The sequence below is a fragment of the Ranitomeya variabilis genome, chromosome 1, assembly GCF_051348905.1.
Source record: "Ranitomeya variabilis isolate aRanVar5 chromosome 1, aRanVar5.hap1, whole genome shotgun sequence".
NCBI lineage: Eukaryota > Metazoa > Chordata > Amphibia > Anura > Dendrobatidae > Ranitomeya > Ranitomeya variabilis.
This window is the reverse complement of record NC_135232.1, coordinates 97,202,023-97,222,587: the sequence shown is the minus strand read 5'-3', so window position 1 is coordinate 97,222,587 and position 20,565 is coordinate 97,202,023. Positions and strand designations below refer to the sequence as shown.

Genomic DNA, 20,565 nt, shown 5'->3' with positions numbered 1-20,565 from the left:
TTTCTATTCAGTAGTTAGCTGCTCTCCTCCCTCTCTGCTCCTGACAAGCTACAGTTATAAATCTTGCTAAATTACCAGATCTAACAATGTCTGCTTCCAGAGCTAAAATCAAGCCTGTTTTAAAGTAAAATGTTTGTTAACTGGTTGAAAAAAATCTTTTTTCTAAACAAAAAGGACAAGACTCGTACTGCCGAAAACAATGGCAGTCCATGCACACTGAACGATCTACTACAAATGGCTCAGTTTGCCTCATTTACTGCAGTATGCCAGTATAAACTAGCTAACTAAATTCTCACCAATCGGTAAAGGTTTACAGATCTGCAATTTTTGGGTGCCGCCAATCGGTAAATGCACAAAGGCTGCCATTGCTCTTGGCAGTGTGTTATGTTTACACATGACGACGCACTGCCGAGAACGATGACCTTTTACCAGACAAATGAGTGTTTTACTTGAATGCAGCTTGTTTACATGGCAAGATAATCGTGAATTTGGCATTGTTATCTTGCATTGTAAATGCCCATGAAGTATTATCAGCACTGCTCAAGAAGAGTAGGAATGAGGTTGGTGCAGGAGGCCCTCTAAGAAATTGTTCCTTTTTCCCTCCCTATAATTTCATCCTTACATGCTGAAACAAATCTTTATCTCACATTTTAAACATTCACCATCGCATACAGAAGCAATAAGAAACGTGACCAACTTCATCACAACAGTACCCGGGACAATATAGGAATTTATATATACGCTGCTCAAAAAAAATAAAGGGAACACTAAAATCCCACATTCTTGATATGACTGAATTAAATATTCCAGTTGCGAATCTTTATTCATTAAATAGTGTAATGCGTTGAGAAGAATAAAACATAAAAATGATCAATGTAAATCAAAATTAATATCCCACGGAGGTCTGAATTTGTAATGATACTCAAAATCAAAGCGGAAAATCAAATTACAGGCTGATCCAACTTCAGTGGAAATTCCTCAAGACAAGGAAATGATGCTCAGTAATGTGTGTGGCCTCCATGTGCCTGTATGACCTCCCTACAACGCCTGGGCATGCTCCTGATAAAGCGGCGGATAGTCTCCTGAGGGATCTCCTCCCAGACCTGGACTAAAGCATCCGCCAACTCATGGACAGTCTGTGGTGCAACGTGACGTTGGTGGATGGTGCGAGACATGATGTCCCAGATGTGTTCAATCGGATTCAGGTCTGGGGAACGGGCGGGCCAGTCCATAGCTTCAATGCCTTCATCTTGCAGGAACTGCTGACACACTCCAGCCACATGAGGTCTGGCATTGTCCTGCATTAGGAGGAACCCAGGGTCAACCGCACCAGCTTATGGTCTCACAAGGGGTCTGAGGATCTCATCTCGGTACCTAATGGCAGTCAGGCTACCTCTGGCGAGCACATGGAGGGCTGTGCGGTGGAAATGCCACTCCACACCATTACTGACCCACTGCCAAACTGGTTATGCTGAAGGATGTTGCAGGCAGCAGATCGCTCTCCATGGCGTCTCCAGACTCTGTCACGTCTGTCACATGTGCTCAGTGTGAACCTGCTTTCATCTGTGAAGAGCACAGGGCGCCAGTGTCGAATTTGCCAATCCTGGTGTTCTGTGGCAAATGATAAGCGTCCTGCACGGTGTTGGGCTGTGAGCACAACCCCCATCTGTGGACGTCGGGCACTCAGACCATCCTCATGGAGTCGGTTTATAACAGTTTGTGCAGACACATGCACATTTGTGGCCTGCTGGAGGTCATCTTGCAGGGCTCTGGCAGTGCTCCTCCTGTTCCTCCTTGCACAAAGGCTGAGGTAGCGGTCCTGCTGCTGGGTTGTTGCCCTCATACCCTCCCTGTCTCCTGGTGTACTGACCTGTCTCCTGGTAGCGCCTCCAGCCTCTGGACAGTACGCTGACAAACACAGCAAACTTTCTTGCCATAGCTCGCATTGATGTGCCATCCTGGATGAGCTGACCTACCTGAGCCACTTGTGTGGGTTGTACAGTCAGTCTCATGCTACCACGAGTGTGAAAGCACAACTAACATTCAAAAGTGCCCAAAACATCAGCCAGAAAGCATCGGTACTGAGATGTGGTCTGTGGTCCCCACCTGCAGAACCACTCCTTTATTGAGGGTGTCTTGATAATTGCCAATAATTTCCATCTGTTGTCTATTCCATTTGAACAGCAGCATGTGAAATTGATTGTCAAACAGTGTTGCTTCCTAAGTGGACAGTTTGATTTCACAGAAGTTTGATTTACTTGGAGTTATATTCTGTTTAATTGTTCCCTTTATTTTTTTGAGCAGTGTATATATCATGTATACCTCTTACTCAAGTACAAGAAGCTGCCAACGACATTGATACTTTAGCAGGAGAATGAAGACAAAAGGAATAGGGTAACGTGTGACTGCATAAACCAATAATTGGAGGTGAACTGTTCGTTGCTAGTGACAGAGCAGCAACCATTAAGTATGCAATTTATACCTGCAAATCAAAAATCAATTGTAACTAAGACCCAGCACTTTTACAGACGCCTTGTACCTTCTGATCCCCACAGGATCTGGTCCACTTGTGATTTCTAACTAAATTACACTGGCAGCTCTGTCTGCACTTTTTTAATTATAAGCAATGGAAGCGATTGTGGGTTCTTTTTCCATGCAGGCGGTAGAGTCTTCAAAGCTGCTTTTCCACTGCATAGAATATCAGTGACACAATGCTTTATTTACGGGCATCGGAACAGAACAATACATGGCACAGTGTTTGTTTTACATGCTTTTTTTTGTATTTAGCACCTGGACACTGTGTTCTAAGGAGTTAGGTTTCAAAATCAACAATGACCTTTGCAAAGAAAGTGAATGAAACATTGCTGCCAGGTCTTTCTCTTATACCACATCCCGTCCCTGGCAGAAGACACTGAAAACTGCAATGGGCTTTGCTTCTGCTGCTTTTATGTTTTAACTTTTTTTTTCTCTTTTACTCTGTTTTGGTACATTATGTTCCTAGCTTATAAGTAATTGGTCATAAGGTTTTTGCTATGTAATCTGAGAGCAACATGATGTAGTGGCTCAGAACCTGATTCCAGCGATATGTCACTTACTAGGCTATGTGTTGATGTTCAATAAAATCAGTATTTTATCAGCAGGCGTTTAGTGCCTTCTAGTCATCTGCTCTGTATAACCCACCCCCACCCGATTGGAAGATTTCTGTTAATATACAGTGTACACAGAAAGCTGTGAATCAGTGGTGTGGGCGGTGTTATACAGGGTTCGGGATTCTGAGCACTGCTAGATCTGCAACAGAGAAAACAATGATGATATCAAAATGACAGGAAGTGATACATCACTGGAATTAGGGTGTCTGCCACCACATCATGTTGATTCCAGGCTACAGAACAAAAACCTGGTGTCAGATTCCCTTTAAACGGCTTTACTAGTCACCATCATTTATAGAATGTAATTTGTTGTTTAGATGGCAAGAGTAACTTAACCAATTTATGAGGGGATCATAACTTGACCCACTCTTTCAAAGCACATTGTAACTTTCCTATAAGCTATGCAAGAGTCATTGCAGCCAAACATAAGCCTCGACCGTGGCAGAAGACCACTAAGGCCAGTGATTGTAGCAGTCACAAGGATATTTATATGGCATCATCTCGAAAAGTTAGGCGGCTGTAAGAAATGCCTAAAAACTTGACCTACAAACTTGACCTTTTCGACATTTATGTTTATGAGGGAATTTTAGATCAATTCTGAATTAGATTTGAGCTCAGGTGCACATTCAGAAGGAAGAGAGGATCTGTAGATGGATCCATCATAAAGTAATCTTCAATAGAACCCGTGAGGAAGCTCAAGCAGCTCTCAGAGCGAAAGACGTAGAAATGTACAATTGGACACGGACTAGGCTGTATATTTCCTGCAATCAGCAGGTGTATTCTGACTTTAATTCACACTTTATTTGTTAACTGCACTGTGAACGAGGAGACTGATGTATTCATGATATGCAATAAGAAATTCAGAATATGCATGCTCTCTCTGCCGCTGATGGACAGCTCTCTTCTAAGCATTGCAGTAGAAAAAAAGCTGATAAAACACCACAGTAAATAAACAGAGTTTATGCAAGATGTGCTGCCTGTCCTGACAAGTAACTTTTGCAAAAGGATGGAATCAAGCAGTTTGCAGTGCATGGAAATACATGCAAGCCGCAGAAGTAAAAAGAAATAAAAAACAATTAAAAAATATTTTATTTAAAAAAATGCATACCATACAATTGAAAAACATATCTCCCTGGCCTTGAAAAGGGGTCTGTGAGCACTAAATGAGTGCACCCTGGTATGGCCAGTGCAGTAGCCTAGAAGCCTCTGGGACTGTTTGGCTTGAACAGTCATTTTGTGCTGACTGACTCCATATAATGACCTGCTTGTTTCTATGGCCCAGTTCATTTATATGCCCTGTGCTTGTGTGTACATATATATATATATATATATATATATATATATATATATATATATATATATATATAAAAGCATATTTCTTGTCATTTCCCTTGCCTAGTATCTGAATACTCACACTAGCCAGAACCTAAGGCCCAAACTTTCCAACAGTCTACATCAAATCTTTTCATTTTTAACTGCCACGATACTCATATAACAGAATTTGACTGAATATGTAAAGTAAATGATGATATAGTAAAGCTTTAGGTATGGTTAGAATATATGGATTTATAAACCTGCCTTGCGTGGACTTGTACGCTGACTAAATCTGGCATGATACAACACTGATTCATCACTTACCATCCAATGATGCACACACTCAATCACTAATTCCAGACTTACAGTGACTTACCGAAGCAGAAAAACTGGAAGGCAGATGATATACTGAAGCAGCCACACCTAGGGGGGTTACTGGGCCCTGCTGGAGGCCATTGTGCATTGATTGAAAGCAGGCATGGACTGGGGCTGAAATTCAGCCCTGGCATTTGCAATCACACAGGCCAATGCTGTCCCTGTCCCCATGAACCAGAAGGGATTTATTACTAATATTACCCTGAATGGAGGAAAGCAAGATCTACTACAAGGCCAATATTTCTAATGATGCCTGTGACCTGCTGGGTAAGTGATGGAGTCAGCGACTTTGTGCTCCATCACAACTCTTAATAGTATGGGGGTCTTGAGAACACCGGATCCTGCTAACAACGTAGCAAACAAGGTGGCCCATGACCAGACAGGCCCTTCTGGCATTTGCCAGATGGCAAGTCCGGCCCTGATTGAAAGTAAAGTCTATGCATACACTGCAAACAAATAATTGGGAACTGGAATCGGTTGGATGATGCCCTGTACAGTCAGGCCTTATAATGTACCACACGGCCAGCACGGTGGCTCAGTGGTTAGCTCTGTATCCCTACGCTGAAGTCCCACCAAGCACAACATCTGCAAGTAGCTTGATGTTCGCCTTGGTTTCCTCCCAAGCTCCAAAGACATACTGATAGGGAATTTAGACTGAGCCCCGATGGGAATAGAAGGTGTCTGTAAAGTGCTGTAGAATATGATGGCGCTACATAAGTGAGTAAATAAATGGACCATATAGTGCCAAAATACAATAATATAAAAATAATGCAGTTACCAGATCATTGACTAAATCACATTATTGACTATGAATACAACATCCTGGGCATGCATGGGCAAACATCTACAACATATTAGTGGCATTTGTCAAACATAACAATTTTTTCAGCAAGGCTATGGTCACACTATCAGTATCTGGTCAGTATTTCACATCAGCGTTTGTAACCCAAGACCAGGAGTGGGTGGAAATGTAGAAGTGGTGATGAGCTTCTATTATACTTTTCCTCGGATTGTTCCCCTCCTGGCCTTGACTTACAAATACTGATGCAAACTACTGACCAAATACTGATAGCAGGACCTAAGTAGAGCTTTGCCATGTGACTTCTGGATGCAAACCTGTGGTGAGAAGTGCCTTCAACAACATACGGGATCCACCTTCTAAACCCAAGCCAAGTGTTTGTAATGACAAAAACAGCAGCTGGGAAATAAAGTTCTGTCCTCTGGATACAAATATTTTGGTGATTCCACATGCTCTTAATATTCTATGACTCACAGTTCATTTATGCTTCATCTGATCTCATTAATTAAAAATTGCTCAGAGTTGACAGAAATCGATTTCTAACCAAAAATAATCAGAGAGGAAAAAAAAAAAATTGTATTTTTGCCTGCAGTGTCGGACTGGGGTGCTAAGGGCCCACTAGTAACATTGACTTTGGGGGCTCCCCTTTCCACCTGCATATAAATATTACACTACCCTCAATCACAAATTTACTTATATCTACATATAATAATAAACTGGGTAGCTTGGTTAATGATTTTTTTTTCTGTACAGAGTGAATCAAGTGAATTATGCCAAGTACTGCCCATACAGTGGGGTAGGGGACCCAGATCTGCACAGGGGCCCACCGGGGGACTCCCCTGTTACCCTATGGGCCAGTCTGAGTCTGCTTGTAGGTGAGTAATCATGGCCTAACACAGCGTGCACATAAGAACTGTATATAAAGATTTCTCAGAAAGTCTGTAGAACAAATTGAAAACATTAACTCCCATACAAGCCTGCCATAATATATATTTCTAGATACGCCCAACAGTGGTTATTTGGGATATATATCACTTTTTTAATAAAAAAAAAAATTGATACTTTGTGTTATTAAAAATTCAGCTTTTTTTGACGTGCTAGATGCCCTTCTATTCCGTGACCATGTTGGGATGTAATGCTGCACATGTGCATATTTATTGTACAAAGTACGGGCCTATGTCCAGGCTTGGCAATGGGAGCACAGAAATTGAGGGTGTTCGGTGCCCAAAAAAAGAAACATTTTGAGTAAATTTTAATAAACAATTTGTTTAAAAGAAAAAATGCAAATGTATCAAACTCTTTTTTTTTTTAAATATAAGTCAACGGATCAAGCATCAGAAAGCAGTCTGTTCCATGTAGTTATTGTAAAGTTGTATGAAGTTAATTTTCAAAAAAAATGTCCAACGGCAAAAGAAGGAGCATGAGAACAAAATCATCATCAAGAAACAACAGCGTAAAAGCCGTGTAAACTAATAGAATGTACAAGCCTTAGAAACTATGCAAGCTTATCTTTTGCCAACATAAATCTCACCCATAAGCTCCATTGCTGATTAGTTTCATTGTTTCAAAGTCACTCTCGCAAGGCTTTCTTCTCATTTTCAACGATCGATTTGAGCTCTGAAGAGAAGAAGAAATTAAAATTAGAAATTTAAAGTTTAATCTCAATAGAAAATTTTCTTTTACATTGACTTGCACAGTTCAGCTTATGTGGAATGAATGTGATACAAGTGGTACTCGCCACAAATTGGTTTCCCACAATGTGCGAGGCTACATCCAATATATAGATTTATCATTGAAGAACATACTTCTTAGTGCTTTACAGGTCGACAATTAAAGACTAAGAACAAGAATTACGTTTAGTCTCGAGACTACTCAAAGAAGGGATCAATTTGTACTAAAAATATTATGAGCCTCAGTGTATTGTCACCTCAGAAAAGACCAAGGACTCATTTGTGAAAAAGCGAGGGTGGCATTTTTCTTGTCTTTCTTTAGATGGATTTTGCACCAAATTTCTTAAAATGAACACGTAAATGTTTAATGAATTTGAGCACATTCATAGATTGCCATTATTTCCTCTGTCATACCGTTCTAGAGTTAAAGGGAATCTGTCAGTAGGATCAATATACCGAAGACCCAACATCAAAATCGCTAAATCGGTGCCAGCACTGGGGGCTAGTATAGCATGTGTTTATTTGACACGGGGGAATATAATAATTCAGAAGGGGTTTTATGAGTAGTGAACAAAAAGGCACAAACTAAGTAATAAATAAGTGAAAATAAAAAATGGCTATTAGAATTTTTACTCTAGAAAAAAATGTGCAAAAACAAAGAAGAATCAATCCCAAAAAGCTGGTTATATATCATTTTGAAAAGTAAGCAAAAAGAAATAAATCCAATGTATGATACTTACACTGGCAGATTCATCCGTCTCTGGTGTCTCCGCTGTTCCACTGTCATAATTTACCAGTAGGGCTATTTCTAAAATTGCCACCCAAAAAAAAGCAAAGAAAAACATACTTTAAACCACATTTTACATAAATTATCCAATAGGCGAACTCTTCATAAACAATAGAATATGGAAAATAAATATTAAAATATATAATACTTAATAACTTGTTTTTTGTTTTTAAAGTTAAATATAAACTATATAATTCAATGTTTTGGAAAGCTATGGTTTCAAAATTTAATACAATTTTTTTTTTTTTTTTAAGTTTTTTAAAATGGTACAGTGTTGTAAGTAGCTGAGACAACCATGTTCTAATAACTGTATGTTCTACTGATGGCCACAAAGACCGTCCCTGTCCATTGCTTTGTTGGGGCACGTGGATGTCAGAGAAAGGTCGCTCGCTAGGGACCTTTGTGCTACATATCAGGGCACGGAGTCGCAAATAAGAGAGGCAAATAAGAGAGGCCGGTATGTCATGGCATATGTTCAGGTGTGGCTTTCTATGGTGATAACAGCTTATTGTTGGGACACCATTTTTTAGAAAATCATATATATTTTTTGAGGCAAATCCTTAAAGGGAATCTGTGAGGAGAATTTCACACCCCAATCTATTTATTTCTACGTGTAGTGCTTTCAATGACTAATCCAGCAATACCTTTTTCATGGCCGTAACTGAGAAATAAGTTTTAGAATGGATATACAAATGAGGATGAAGGACTATGGTAGATCTGAAGCCTCTGTCGCTCCAGCTCTATTAATTATGAGGCCAAGTGCCACCACCTGCTTGACTGATGGCTTCTTTGCCATAAAGGCGGTTAGTCAAGCGGAAGGAGGCGGAGCTGGGTGAGGAATAGAGGTGGAGTGACAGTAGCTTCAGATCTACCGTAGTTCTTCAGCCTCCTAAAGTAGATTTCTCAGTAACGGAGGAATGGAGATGGCATGTTAATATATTGCTGGACTTGTCTTTGAAAAACCTACATGGCATAATAGCTTTGGGTATGAAATCCTTCCGGCAGACTTCCTATAAAGTAACATAATACAAAATAACCAGAAGAGTATGGTCTGTTCATGTGAAAATAAAATAAAGTAATAGTGCCAGTAATAACCAAAACTGAAATGATTAGGAAGGGGCAATAAAGAATGGACCATGGACTGCAAGTTCATTTCTATTTTAATGTACCTGCTAGCCTCTCGGATTATTACCCTTTAACAAGGACTGCTTCATTTTCATGAATTCTTTTATGTCTGGTTCAGATATCTTAAACTGCTAGTGAAAATTCAGCCATAAATAGGTAATGTCACAGCGAACAAGGCAAAAAAAAAAGAACAATTTCATTTCAAAAGAAGCCTTGCCCAATAGCAGTTATCTTGGAAGCACATAATATCTGCAAACAGTAGGTATTAATGGAATGAATCCCAGAGTCAGCACTTAAAGCCAGAATCCCGGGAACCATTTTGAAATGCCTGAAGAGATTTTTAAAACTCATCTAAATACCATTAAACATCTGCCTATTTTATGTCATTGATTGAATCCATTTCTATAGACTGGCGTTACAGAAAGAGAGAAAGAAGAAAAGAAAGGAAAAGACGGCAATTTGAAAACCACAGGGGAAGAAGAAAAAAATCTCTCTCCGGGGAGCAGCTGAGTAATGCACCGGAATCAGGCAGATGATGAATCTGTTGTGGTCCAGCTTTCAAAGCACGGGCTATTCATGTGCTATTATCAACCAGTAATTCATGCGTGACTGCTCCATTAGGAATATTTGGTCATCATGAAGGCAGCTGCTGCTGGGTTCAGATCCTGTGCTACCAGCATGGATACCCTTCAACTTCTGTATTTGCAAACATTAGAAAAAGGTAACAATTTGGCAGATAAGAGATGAAGCCCTGCTCTTTCCAGCATGTAGCTTAAGGTAATATTGCTCAGCTGCTAACAAAAAGATAGCATTTTAAAGTCATTCTGCTTGACAGCAAACATAGAATCCTAATGCTGCTCATAAAATATCCATGTCTCCAGCAACAAGATTAGATACTGGTACCAGCGATTTAATAATGTCTGCTCTTCTCACTGCATTACAAAATCATCTCTATCGATCATGGTTAGACTTCTATCAAACCTCTGTAGAAAACTTTCCATAATGCTGAATCGTTTTTTTTTTTTAAAGAAGTAAATGAAGCAGCTGTAGTCTTTATCCTGGTGCCTTATTCAGAATCTGCAGATCATTGGTCAGCTTTGCTGTGTAGACTTGAGCAGGGCCATCTCATTATCAGCACTGCTAAGGCCTCTTTCACACTTCAGTCTTTTTGTTTCTGTCAAAATCCGTCGTTTAGTGAAAAAAACGGATCCAGCGAATTTGCCCGCTGGATCCGTCTTTTTCTCATAGACTTGTATTAGCGACGGATTACGTTTCATCCGTCGTGAGCTGGATCTGTCAGAATTTGTTTATCCGGCGTCTGGAGAAGACGTACAAAGCAACTTTTTTTGTTGCGTCGAAAAGTCAGCCAGCGACGGATCCAGCGGCATCAGTCGTTGGGTAAAATGGAAGCCTATGGGCGGAATCCAGCCACGGATTCTGTTTTCTTTAAACTGAGCATGCCTTGAAGAATTTCTATTCCTTTAGTTTAACCCATTTTTCCATTCAGGGAATCTTTCTCTCGAATTCCTGTGGCAGCTGCTTGACGGATCAGCACAGGATCCGTCTTTTCAACACTGACAGATTATGACTGATTCTAAAAAACTGATGTTTGAAAGAGGCCTAAGGCAGGATAACAGCATACAGACAACAAGGCTCTGTATACAGCTCCTTTGTCACTTCCTAAACTTTAGGAGAGGTGCTCTATTCTATTATGCGGAGATTGTAATAGTCTATTAACAATTCGCTGGACAACCCCTATAATACTCATTGTAGTTGCCACTAATCATATAAATCCCTCAGAACTTGTGTTTTGCGCATATATTGCCTTCATCTGTAAGATAGCCTAACAGGTATAGCAAGGTTCATCTCATCAATGCAAAACCTGACCATGGATGGTCCCACTACCCAGCCAGACTCTATTAACATGCCACTATGCAAAAATGGATAACTAATTTTAGTGACAAGCTGCTTTAAATTATTAGAATAATAATAATAATCTTTATTTATATAGCGCCAACATATTCCGCAGCGCTTTACAGTTTAACAGTTTCAAACACAACAGTCATAGGTAACAATGTTAACAATACAGTAATAAAGCAAAATAAGACAAAATAAGACGACCCTGCTCGTGAGAGCTTACAATCTACAATGAGGTGGGGAGATACAAAGTACAGGTGTGTATTTACAATGATGTATTTACAATGAGGGTCCAGCCATCTTCAGGGAGTGGGGGATAGATGGAGATAGTGAATGGGCTATACACACACACAAACATAAAATGACTGATTAGGGAACGTGATAGGCTGCTCTGAACAAATGAGTTTTGAGCGAGCGCCTAAAACTATGCAAGTTGTGGATGGTCCTAATATCTCGGGGTAGAGCATTCCAGAGGATTGGCGCAGCACGGGAGAAGTCTTGGAGTCGGGAGTGGGAGGTACGGATTAGTGCAGAGGTTAGTCGAAAGTCGTTTGCAGAGCGCAGCGGTCGGCTAGGCCGATAGACAGAAATGAGGGAGGAGATGTAAGGGGGTGCCGCACTGTGGAGAGCTTTGTGGGTGAGAACAAGTACTTTGAATTGTATCCTGTAATGAATGGGCAGCCAGTGTAACGACTGGCGAAGAGCGGACACGTCCGAGTAACGATTAGCCAGATGGACGACCCTGGCTGCTGCATTAAGGATAGACTGGAGAGGGGAAAGTCGCGTGAGGGGGAGGCCAATTAATAGAGAGTTGCAGTAGTCCAGACGGGAGTGGATTAGGGCGACAGTGAGAGTTTTTGTGGTCTCCATGGTGAGAAAAGGGCGTATTCTAGAGATGTTCTTTAGGTGTAAGCGGCATGAGCGGGCAAGAGATTGTATGTGGGAGGTGAAGGAGAGATCGGAGTCAAACATAACACCCAGACAGCGTGCCTGCTGCCTAGGCGTTATTATGGTGCCACCCACGGAGAGGGAAATGTCAGATTTAGGGAGGCTAGTAGAAGGTGGGAGCAGAAGTTGTTCAGTTTTGGAGAGGTTGAGTTTCAGATAGAGAGTGGACATGATGTTAGAGACTGCAGACAGACAGTCAGTGGCGTTCTGTAGTACAGCGGGGGTAAGGTCAGGGGCTGACGTGTATAGTTGTGTGTCATCAGCATAAAGATGGTACTGAAAGCCAAATCTGCTGATGGTCTATCCAATTGGGGCCGTGTAGAGGGAGAAGAGAAGGGGGCCAAGGACTGAGCCCTGAGGTACCCCGACAGTGAGAGGAAGAGGAGATGAAGTGGAGCCAGAGAACAGAACACTGAAGGAGCGTTCAGAAAGATAGGAAGAGAACCAGGAGAGAGCAGTGTCCTTAATGCCTAGTGACTGGAGCCTAGAGAGTAGGAGAGGGTGGTCAACAGTGTCGAAAGCTGCAGAAAGATCGAGGAGAATGAGCAGAGAGTGGTCACCGTAACATTTTGCTGTCAGAAGGTCATTGGTCGCCTTGATGAGTGCAGTTTCTGTCGAATGTAGGGGGCGGAACCCGGACTGTGAAGGGTCTAGGAGGGAATGAGTGGAGAGGTAACGGGTAAGGCGGGAGTAGACTAGGCGCTCCAGGAGTTTTGAGATGAAGGGGAGATTGGAGACCGGTCTGTAGTTGTTTGCGCATGATGGGTCAAGGGTGGGTTTTTTTAGTAATGGAGTAATGATAGAGTGTTTGAAGGAGGAGGAGAAAATGCCAGAGGAGAGGGAGAGATTAAAGATTGTAGTTAGGTGAGTTGTGACGACTGGAGAGAGAGACTGGAGGAGGTGTGAGGGAATGGGGTCGGTGGTGCATGTAGTTGGACGAGAAGAGGAGAGGAGCTTGGAGACTTCTTCTTCTGTGATGGGATCGAATGTGGAGAGTGAGCCAGGGGAGATGCAGGGAGGAATGGGAGTCATTGCACTTGGTGTCTGGGAGCGGATTTCCTGACGGATATTGTCTATTTTCTCTATAAAGTGGGAGGCCAGGTCATCAGCACAAATGTCTGTGATAGGGGCTTGTGCTTTTGGCCTGAGGAGGGAGTGAAAGGTGTCAAAAAGTTTCTTGGGGTTGTTGGATAGTGATGAGATCAGAGTGGTGAAGTAGGTCTGTTTGGCAAGGTGAAGGGCAGAGTTATAGGTCCTTAACATAAATTTGAAGTGTATGAAGTCTTCCGGGGTGCGAGTTTTCCTCCATAAGCGTTCAGCACATCTAGAGCATCGCTGGAGAAATCGGGTTTGCGATTTGAGCCAGGGCTGTTTCACTCTGTGTTTGGAGGTTCTGAGGGTGAGGGGAGCTACTTGGTCTAAGGTGCTTCTAAGAGTGTTGTTGTAGTGATGTACCGCCAGATCAGGACAGGAAAAAGAGGAGATTGGGGACAGTGATGAGTGTAAGGAGTCTGAAAGTGTATGAGGGTTAATGGTATGTAGATTTCTGAATGTGTGGTAAGTAGGAGGGTGCTGGGGTGGGCGAGGAGTTGTGAGTGTGAAGGAGAGAATGTTGTGGTCAGAGAGGGGAAGTGGTGAATTATCTAGGTAAGAGATTAAACAGAGTCGGGCAAAGACCAGGTCCAGGGTGTTACCGTCTTTGTGTGTTTCAGAGGTTGAGAGCTGTGAGAGGCCTAGGGAAGTGGTTAGTGATAGAAGCTGGGATGCAGATGTGGAAGTGGGGCTGTTAATGGGAATGTTGAAGTCTCCCAGAATAAGGGTTGGTAGTTCTGAGGACATGAAGTGCGGCAGCCAGGCTGAGAAGTGGTCCAGGAAGTGGGTGGGTGAGCCTGGGGGCCGGTATATGACAGCTACTCTGAGGGAGAGGGGACGGAAGAGCCTGATGGTGTGGACCTCAAAAGAAGGGAATGAAAGTGAAGGAACTGGGGGTATAACCTGGAACGCGCATTGTGGGGACAAGAGTATGCCGACTCCACCACCAGGTCTGTTTGTGGGTCTCGGGGAATGGGAGAATTGTAAGCCACCATGGGAAATAGCAGCAGGGGAGACAGTGTCAGAGTCTTGGATCCAGGTTTCAGTGAGGGCCAACAGATTGAGAGAGTTGTTCAGAAAGTAGTTGTGCAGGAAAGGGAGCTTGTTACATACAGACCGTGGATTCCAAAGGGCACAATTGAAAGGGAGAGGTGAGGGAGTGCAAGTAATATTAATAAGGTTAGTATGGTTTTGATATGAGGTAGGGTAGCGGTTGAGGTTGGGGGATGGGGGACCGGGGTTGGGGGATATGTCCCCCGAGATCAGTAGGAGTAAGAAGATAAAAAGCAAGTAGTGTTTTGAAATGTTTGAAGTTTTTTTGTGCAGTGTGTTTGGGTAAGATGGGCTGAGGTTTTTCAGGAAGGTGAGAAGTGCATGGGAGCTGTACATGGGAGATGGAAGCAGTGAGGAGCTGATGTGTATGAGTCGTGGTGGAGGGGGGATTGGGCTTTGAATGTGGATTGCAAGGGAGCATAGGAGGATAGGAATGAAGCACATGGATAGAAGGGAGAGCAGAGTGTGGGTTACCTGACTCCTAGGTTGATGGCTTATAGCAATTCCCTATTCTTATCTGGTCATACGATATTAATGACCTATCTAAAAGCCATCAATATCCGATCAATAGGTGTCAGACACCCAGCACCTCAATTTTGCTCCATTTCATGAGTAGGAACTGCGGTCAAGTCCTGCAGAACAGTTTCTATTCTCTTAGCACCTGCTAACAGCAGATTGGTAAGGTTACTCAGTATCAGCCCCAATGATCTTATACTCATGATCTACCAAAGGATAGACATCTACGGTACATAAAATGGTAAAAGTATGCACTCTCCTGAATTGTCACACAGATGGGAGTGTGTCCTTGTTCCAATAGAGCTTAGTTCCAGTAAATATGCAAAGGACATTAAGAAGAACAGCAACCCAAAATGCTCCATTAGTGATTTATTTATAGTTTTGCATGCCCTATAGTCACATTACATAAGATATAGTGGACAATGCCAACATTTCAGGTATTGCACCCTTCATCCGGCAGAGAGAATGTAAGTATAGGACATATACTTTGGTGTAAAGTACTGGGTATGGCATTTGGTTACCCAAGAGGTAGACCAGGGACTGCAGTAAAGCAAAGATTAGTCTTCACTACAGTCCCTGGTCTGCTTCTTGGTGAACCCAGGAGTTCATACCAGTCTTTGTCTAATGCATCATCTCTTCACGCCTGATGAAGGGTGTAATACCAATCTATTGCCATTCTCCATTGTAGCCAGTTCGATATGAATATTGTACATGATAAACTATAAGTCAGAATTGGGGCATTCTGCTGTGCTGCTCTCCCTTATGTCTTTTTTATACCAAGGATGGATCATCACTATCATATGACCAGACATCCTTTTAACTGTTCTTACGTGTTTTGCAGTTTAAGTACAGGTGTGAATGCAGCATGTTTAATTCTCCACCTTTTAGTTGCCTCACTTAACTATTTATGGAAATTTAGCCATTTCTAAAAAGTTGTTGATTTTCTGATTCAATTAATTTCATTCTTCAACCTTTCCAACTTTAAATAATTCTAAGTTAGTAGTGATAAAATGTTACATTTGTAGTGTTTAATTCACTATTGTCTAAAAAAAAATGCCTAGAAACAATGGATGATTTATCATGGGAAATCTTCACCTCCTGGTAGCATCTAATGAAAAGTTTGTTATCAAATTTGCATCACAGAAAGTAAAGCTTCATGTAAGTTTTTATGAAACGTATTCATAAAAAATAATTCATGACCTGCCTAATCATGAAAAATAATGCATGACCTGCCTACCTTCCAGAGGATCTTTGTTCAGTCCCAGCTGGCTGATGATATACCTTGGTATGTCAGTTTTAATACCTTGGCCCTCTTTGGCGTGGCCTTCTGCTGCTTCCAAAAGGTAATAAAATTCTTCAGGATCAAATTCCTGAATTATACAAAAGATGTAATCAACAAAAAGAAAATCTCACATACTCCAAGAGCTATGGGTTTATAAATGATGAAGGGGTTGTTCAGCAAAGTGATTTTTGGTAATGAAGTTATTTTCAACAGACCAAATTAATCATAGGAGACTTGGTGGCAATACATTCCAAAGAAAAGCAGAAAATATTCAGTTTTTATCGTAGATGTTGACTCCTCTTCCCTATATGTAAGGCTTGTCTTTTGAGGCAACTGTGTGTACCCGTCAAGAAGACGCCAACAAAGAAGAGGTGATGATCACATCTACTTGGATAAAATACAGAATTTACATACAGGAAGAGAGTCCACATCTCTGGAATGGAAAGGAATAGGAACAATAGAAATGCAATATTGATTTCAGAAAAACTGGGATTTAGACCAGGTAACCGAAAAAATACATACTTAAAGCAAGTGATGGGTCTAACTTTAAGCACATCCTACTGGATGAATGGATCAGTTTTGTTGATTGGTTGGAATGGATTTGTTGGTAAATGTAGCCGTATGGATTTGGTCAGTTTATATACCGGGAGCTTCTCTGGCTAACACTAAATGTAGGGCTGTAACGCAATACGCTATGTGCACTGTCTTACATCGTTAAAGTCACCCCACGTTTACCGGCTTAATCTTAAATGGATCAAATGCTAATGAATATGTTTTCATTCTTACCAGGCATTCCAACAAGCGGGCTGGTCGTGCAATTACAATTAGGATTTTCTGGGCAAGTTGTTTGATAAAAGCCAATTCTCCGCTTTCTGACCTTTCTTGAGCCTAAGAAGATCAAAAAGGAATAAAAACGGTAAAACACAGGAGTTTAAAGTGTACACAATGAAGATCATCATAGACTACAAGTGGGAGGTGTAAAAATAGACAGTCAAACTACTCGTATGCCTTTTGGATTGACTGAAGATCCAGTGAAGGAAGACAACGGAAACCAGAGGGAACGAACAAACCCAACACTTGGTTAGATTAGAAACAAGCAAGCATTAAAGCTACCACAGGAGTAATCGACCACATTACCAAGCCTCTAAATAACCAATCCGCCCAAGGCAGAAAGACGCCTCAAATATATATGGCACAAGCTTTATTGAGGACTGATCACTATCCATAAATATGCTTTTTTTTTTTGTCTGCTGTAAATGCCAATGTTCAAATTATTTTACTTGTGTTCCTGCACCTCTCAATTCCTGAGATAGGACATCCCCTTTCCTGTATGTAAATCAAGGCTTTATAGTCAAGTGTGTGTGATCAACTCTTCTTCATGGGAGTGTTCTCAAGAATCACGCCTTCTTGGCTAACAAAATTAGATTTACATACAGGGATGAGGAGGTCACCTCACTGGAACGGAGAAGAACAGGAACAAAACAAATACCAAGCCATAGGAGAACAGCAACATTTACACATTTATGGCAAGTGGCAGGTCTGTTATAAAATGGGACAAAATTCAGCTGCGGTTCACATCAAACAACTAAAAACTATCTGCCTTCAAGAACTTTTCCTTTTAGCAAAAGAGGACAAAAGAAATGGATGTTTTACTAGAGATATTATTTTTGTATTATTTCAGCTACATATGTCCAATCGTTCTTTTCTATTCCAATTTTCAATGTCTGGTAGGCTCTGGGTGCACAGCTATGAATTCTAGTTTCTTTGCAACAGGCAGCAGAAACCATTTATCTTTATTATTATGTATGAGATGTCAAAACCAAACTAAGTAACTGTCTTCAGCGGTCAGCGAGGGGAGAACTTTCCAATTGTCTTTAGCTTTCAAACCATGAAACCAAAACAGACAAACTATAACCCGAGGGAGTCGGGCAGATCCATCTAATTAAATATACAAGTGTCTGCAATGACTAATGTAGATGGAGGAGCAATTCACTTGGCTTTAGCCAAACACTGTGAATTATGCTTTCTTATCTCTAATTGCTTATTAAGTCTCAAGACCTCAGTTTGTAAACTTGAGACAAACCAAAATGTTAATACACAGAATAATATAATTCACAAGTATTGTGCATTGCCAGGACGGAGATAAGGTCTAAATACATCACACATATTCTACAAGGGAGGCGTGAACATTAAGAACATACCCTATGATATAAGCAATTATACTTGGAAGGTAGAAATAAATAAAGTCACAATTTATACATTTATATATGCCACATTTGTACAGGTGTCATCTCTCCCCAGCCAAATCTTACACAATACCAGTCTTTAATGGTATCACTAAAGACTTTTCTAAGGGGAAGGCATTCCCAAATATATGGAACACTATATGTGGTCTTTGTGTGTAATATATATATAAATGTATATATATATATATATATATATATATATATATATATATATATATATATATATTTATTTAAAGACCACATATAGTGTTCCATATGTGAATTTTCATTCATGTTGCCAGGAGCAAGTGTTTAATTTTCCTACAGCGCCCCTACAGGAGAGATGAAGCACTACTCTATTTGTCCACACTCTCACACCTGCTCTTACATCTTAAAATATAGCTTTAAAATGCTTTATTCTAGAAGGGTTTCCCACCTCTCTTTTTAGATTACAAAAACATCCTTGAATGCTTTAAAAAAGGCAAAAAAAAAAATATGTACCCAACTGATCCCCAGCCACTCCTCTTCCAGTGCTGCATGGGTCCCCATTGGACTCTGTGCTTCCTTTTTTTGGCTGGACAGGCATGTTACAACTGCATTGGTCTCATGTTCAGACCAATGGAGGATCATGCAGCACTGGGAAAGGAGTGGCGGGGATCAGTAAGGCGAGTATACAGTATACAGCATTGTGGAACATTTCTGAAATATATATGAGGGGTGGACAACATCTTTAAACCCCTCACGACAATGACATATATATAGATCATATGTCGTGTCTGCGGTGAAGCCTGCATCTTTTCCAGCAGCTCACATGTTCCCCTAACAGCCGCAGGTGGAATCACGATCCACCCGTGGTATTAAAAATGTTAAAAGCTGCTGTCAGTCTCTGCAGGAGATTCCCGTGGTTGTCTTTGCCGATCTGCAATGAGCACCTCTCTGTTTCCAGCATTCATAGCAGATGATCAATCCTCAGCTCGAAAAAAATAAGCCCTCACCCGGCTCAAGATCCCCCCAAAAAAGGAGACGATATGGATCTTGGAAAATGGCACATTTAAAAAAAAAAATATATATATATATTTTTTTTTTCTTTTAACAAACTTTGGATTTTTTTTCATCACTTAAATAAAAAATAACCTATACATGATTGTCATCTGCAAACTCATAGCGACCTGGAGAATCATAATAGCAGGTCAGCATTTAGTAAACATGGTAAAAAAAGAAATACAATTGTGGAATTTTTTTTGCAATTTCATCGCGCTTTGAATTTTTTCCAGTATGTTATATGGTTAAATCAATTATGTTGTTCAAAAGTACAACTTGTCCAGCAAAAAACAAGCCCTCACACAGCCATATTGATGGAAAAAAAAAGGTATGGCTCTGGGAAAAAAGGAGAGCGAAAAATGAAAAAAAAATGAAAATAGCCCAGGGGTGAAGGGGTTAAAGGGAATTGTCATAGTTTGACCAATCCATTACAATTCTTGATTATCACGCAGCAGATAACAAAAATGCTACAAAAATCTAAAATAAAACCCATTGAGGCCTAGAAGTGACTATTCATAGACACAGAAATAAAGATAATGTACAAATTTGCCATGCCATCTAGGCTGGGGTATACTATATACTGCATTGGCCTAATTAATTAATTGCCTGTGTCATGAGTCACACTTGGCGGCATCGCACCCATTCACGTGCAATGCCAACACTACAAGTAGAGGTTACAGGCCAACAGAAATAATAACATTGTGCTCCACCCATCTGATGTCCCATTAGAGTCGAGAATGTCACCAAAGCATGTACTTTGTTCTGACTGCAATTATTACATGATGACAGTGACTCAGCAATACGACCTTCACACGCTAATTGTTACCATGATCTAATCACAACTTCTAATTATATGACCGTCTCCTTCTGACTCATCGGCTTCTTCAGTTAATGGCTAAAGTCCAGTAGTCCATGATGACTAATTCAGACTATACCTTCATAGCTGTCAGAGCCGTGACTAAAGGTACCGTCACACTCAGCGACGCTGCAGCGATGAAGACAACGAGCCGACCTAAACTAGATCGCTGGAGCGTCGGTGTTTAGGTCGCTGTAGAGACGTCAAACACAGCAGCTCCAGAACGATGCAGGAGCGATCCAGTGACGTAACGTCGACTCACTTATCGTTCTCGCTGGTCGTTAGCTCCATGTAAAACACTGCTGACATCGTTGCTTTTCATGTCAAAGATGACGATACACTCCGACCTGGCGACGAAATAAAGTTCTGGCCTCCTAGCTCCGACCAGCGATGGCACAGCGGGATCCAGATCGCTG

The 20,565-nt window shown here is 41.2% G+C and overlaps 1 protein-coding gene across 8 annotated transcripts in view; it reads right to left on the bottom strand.

Moving 5' to 3' along the window:
• Nucleotides 1-20,565, bottom strand: part of MAST4 (microtubule associated serine/threonine kinase family member 4) — a 611,899-nt gene that overhangs the window by 68,023 nt on the left and 523,311 nt on the right. For all 8 annotated transcript variants that reach the window (XM_077286460.1, XM_077286468.1, XM_077286501.1 and 5 more), the window contains 4 exons: nucleotides 16,814-16,915; nucleotides 15,983-16,115; nucleotides 8,048-8,115; nucleotides 7,169-7,254 (listed from right to left, as the gene is read on the bottom strand). In XM_077286460.1, the coding sequence (XP_077142575.1) occupies nucleotides 7,169-7,254; nucleotides 8,048-8,115; nucleotides 15,983-16,115; nucleotides 16,814-16,915 (389 nt within the window). The remainder of the gene's footprint in view (nucleotides 1-7,168; nucleotides 7,255-8,047; nucleotides 8,116-15,982; nucleotides 16,116-16,813; nucleotides 16,916-20,565) is intronic.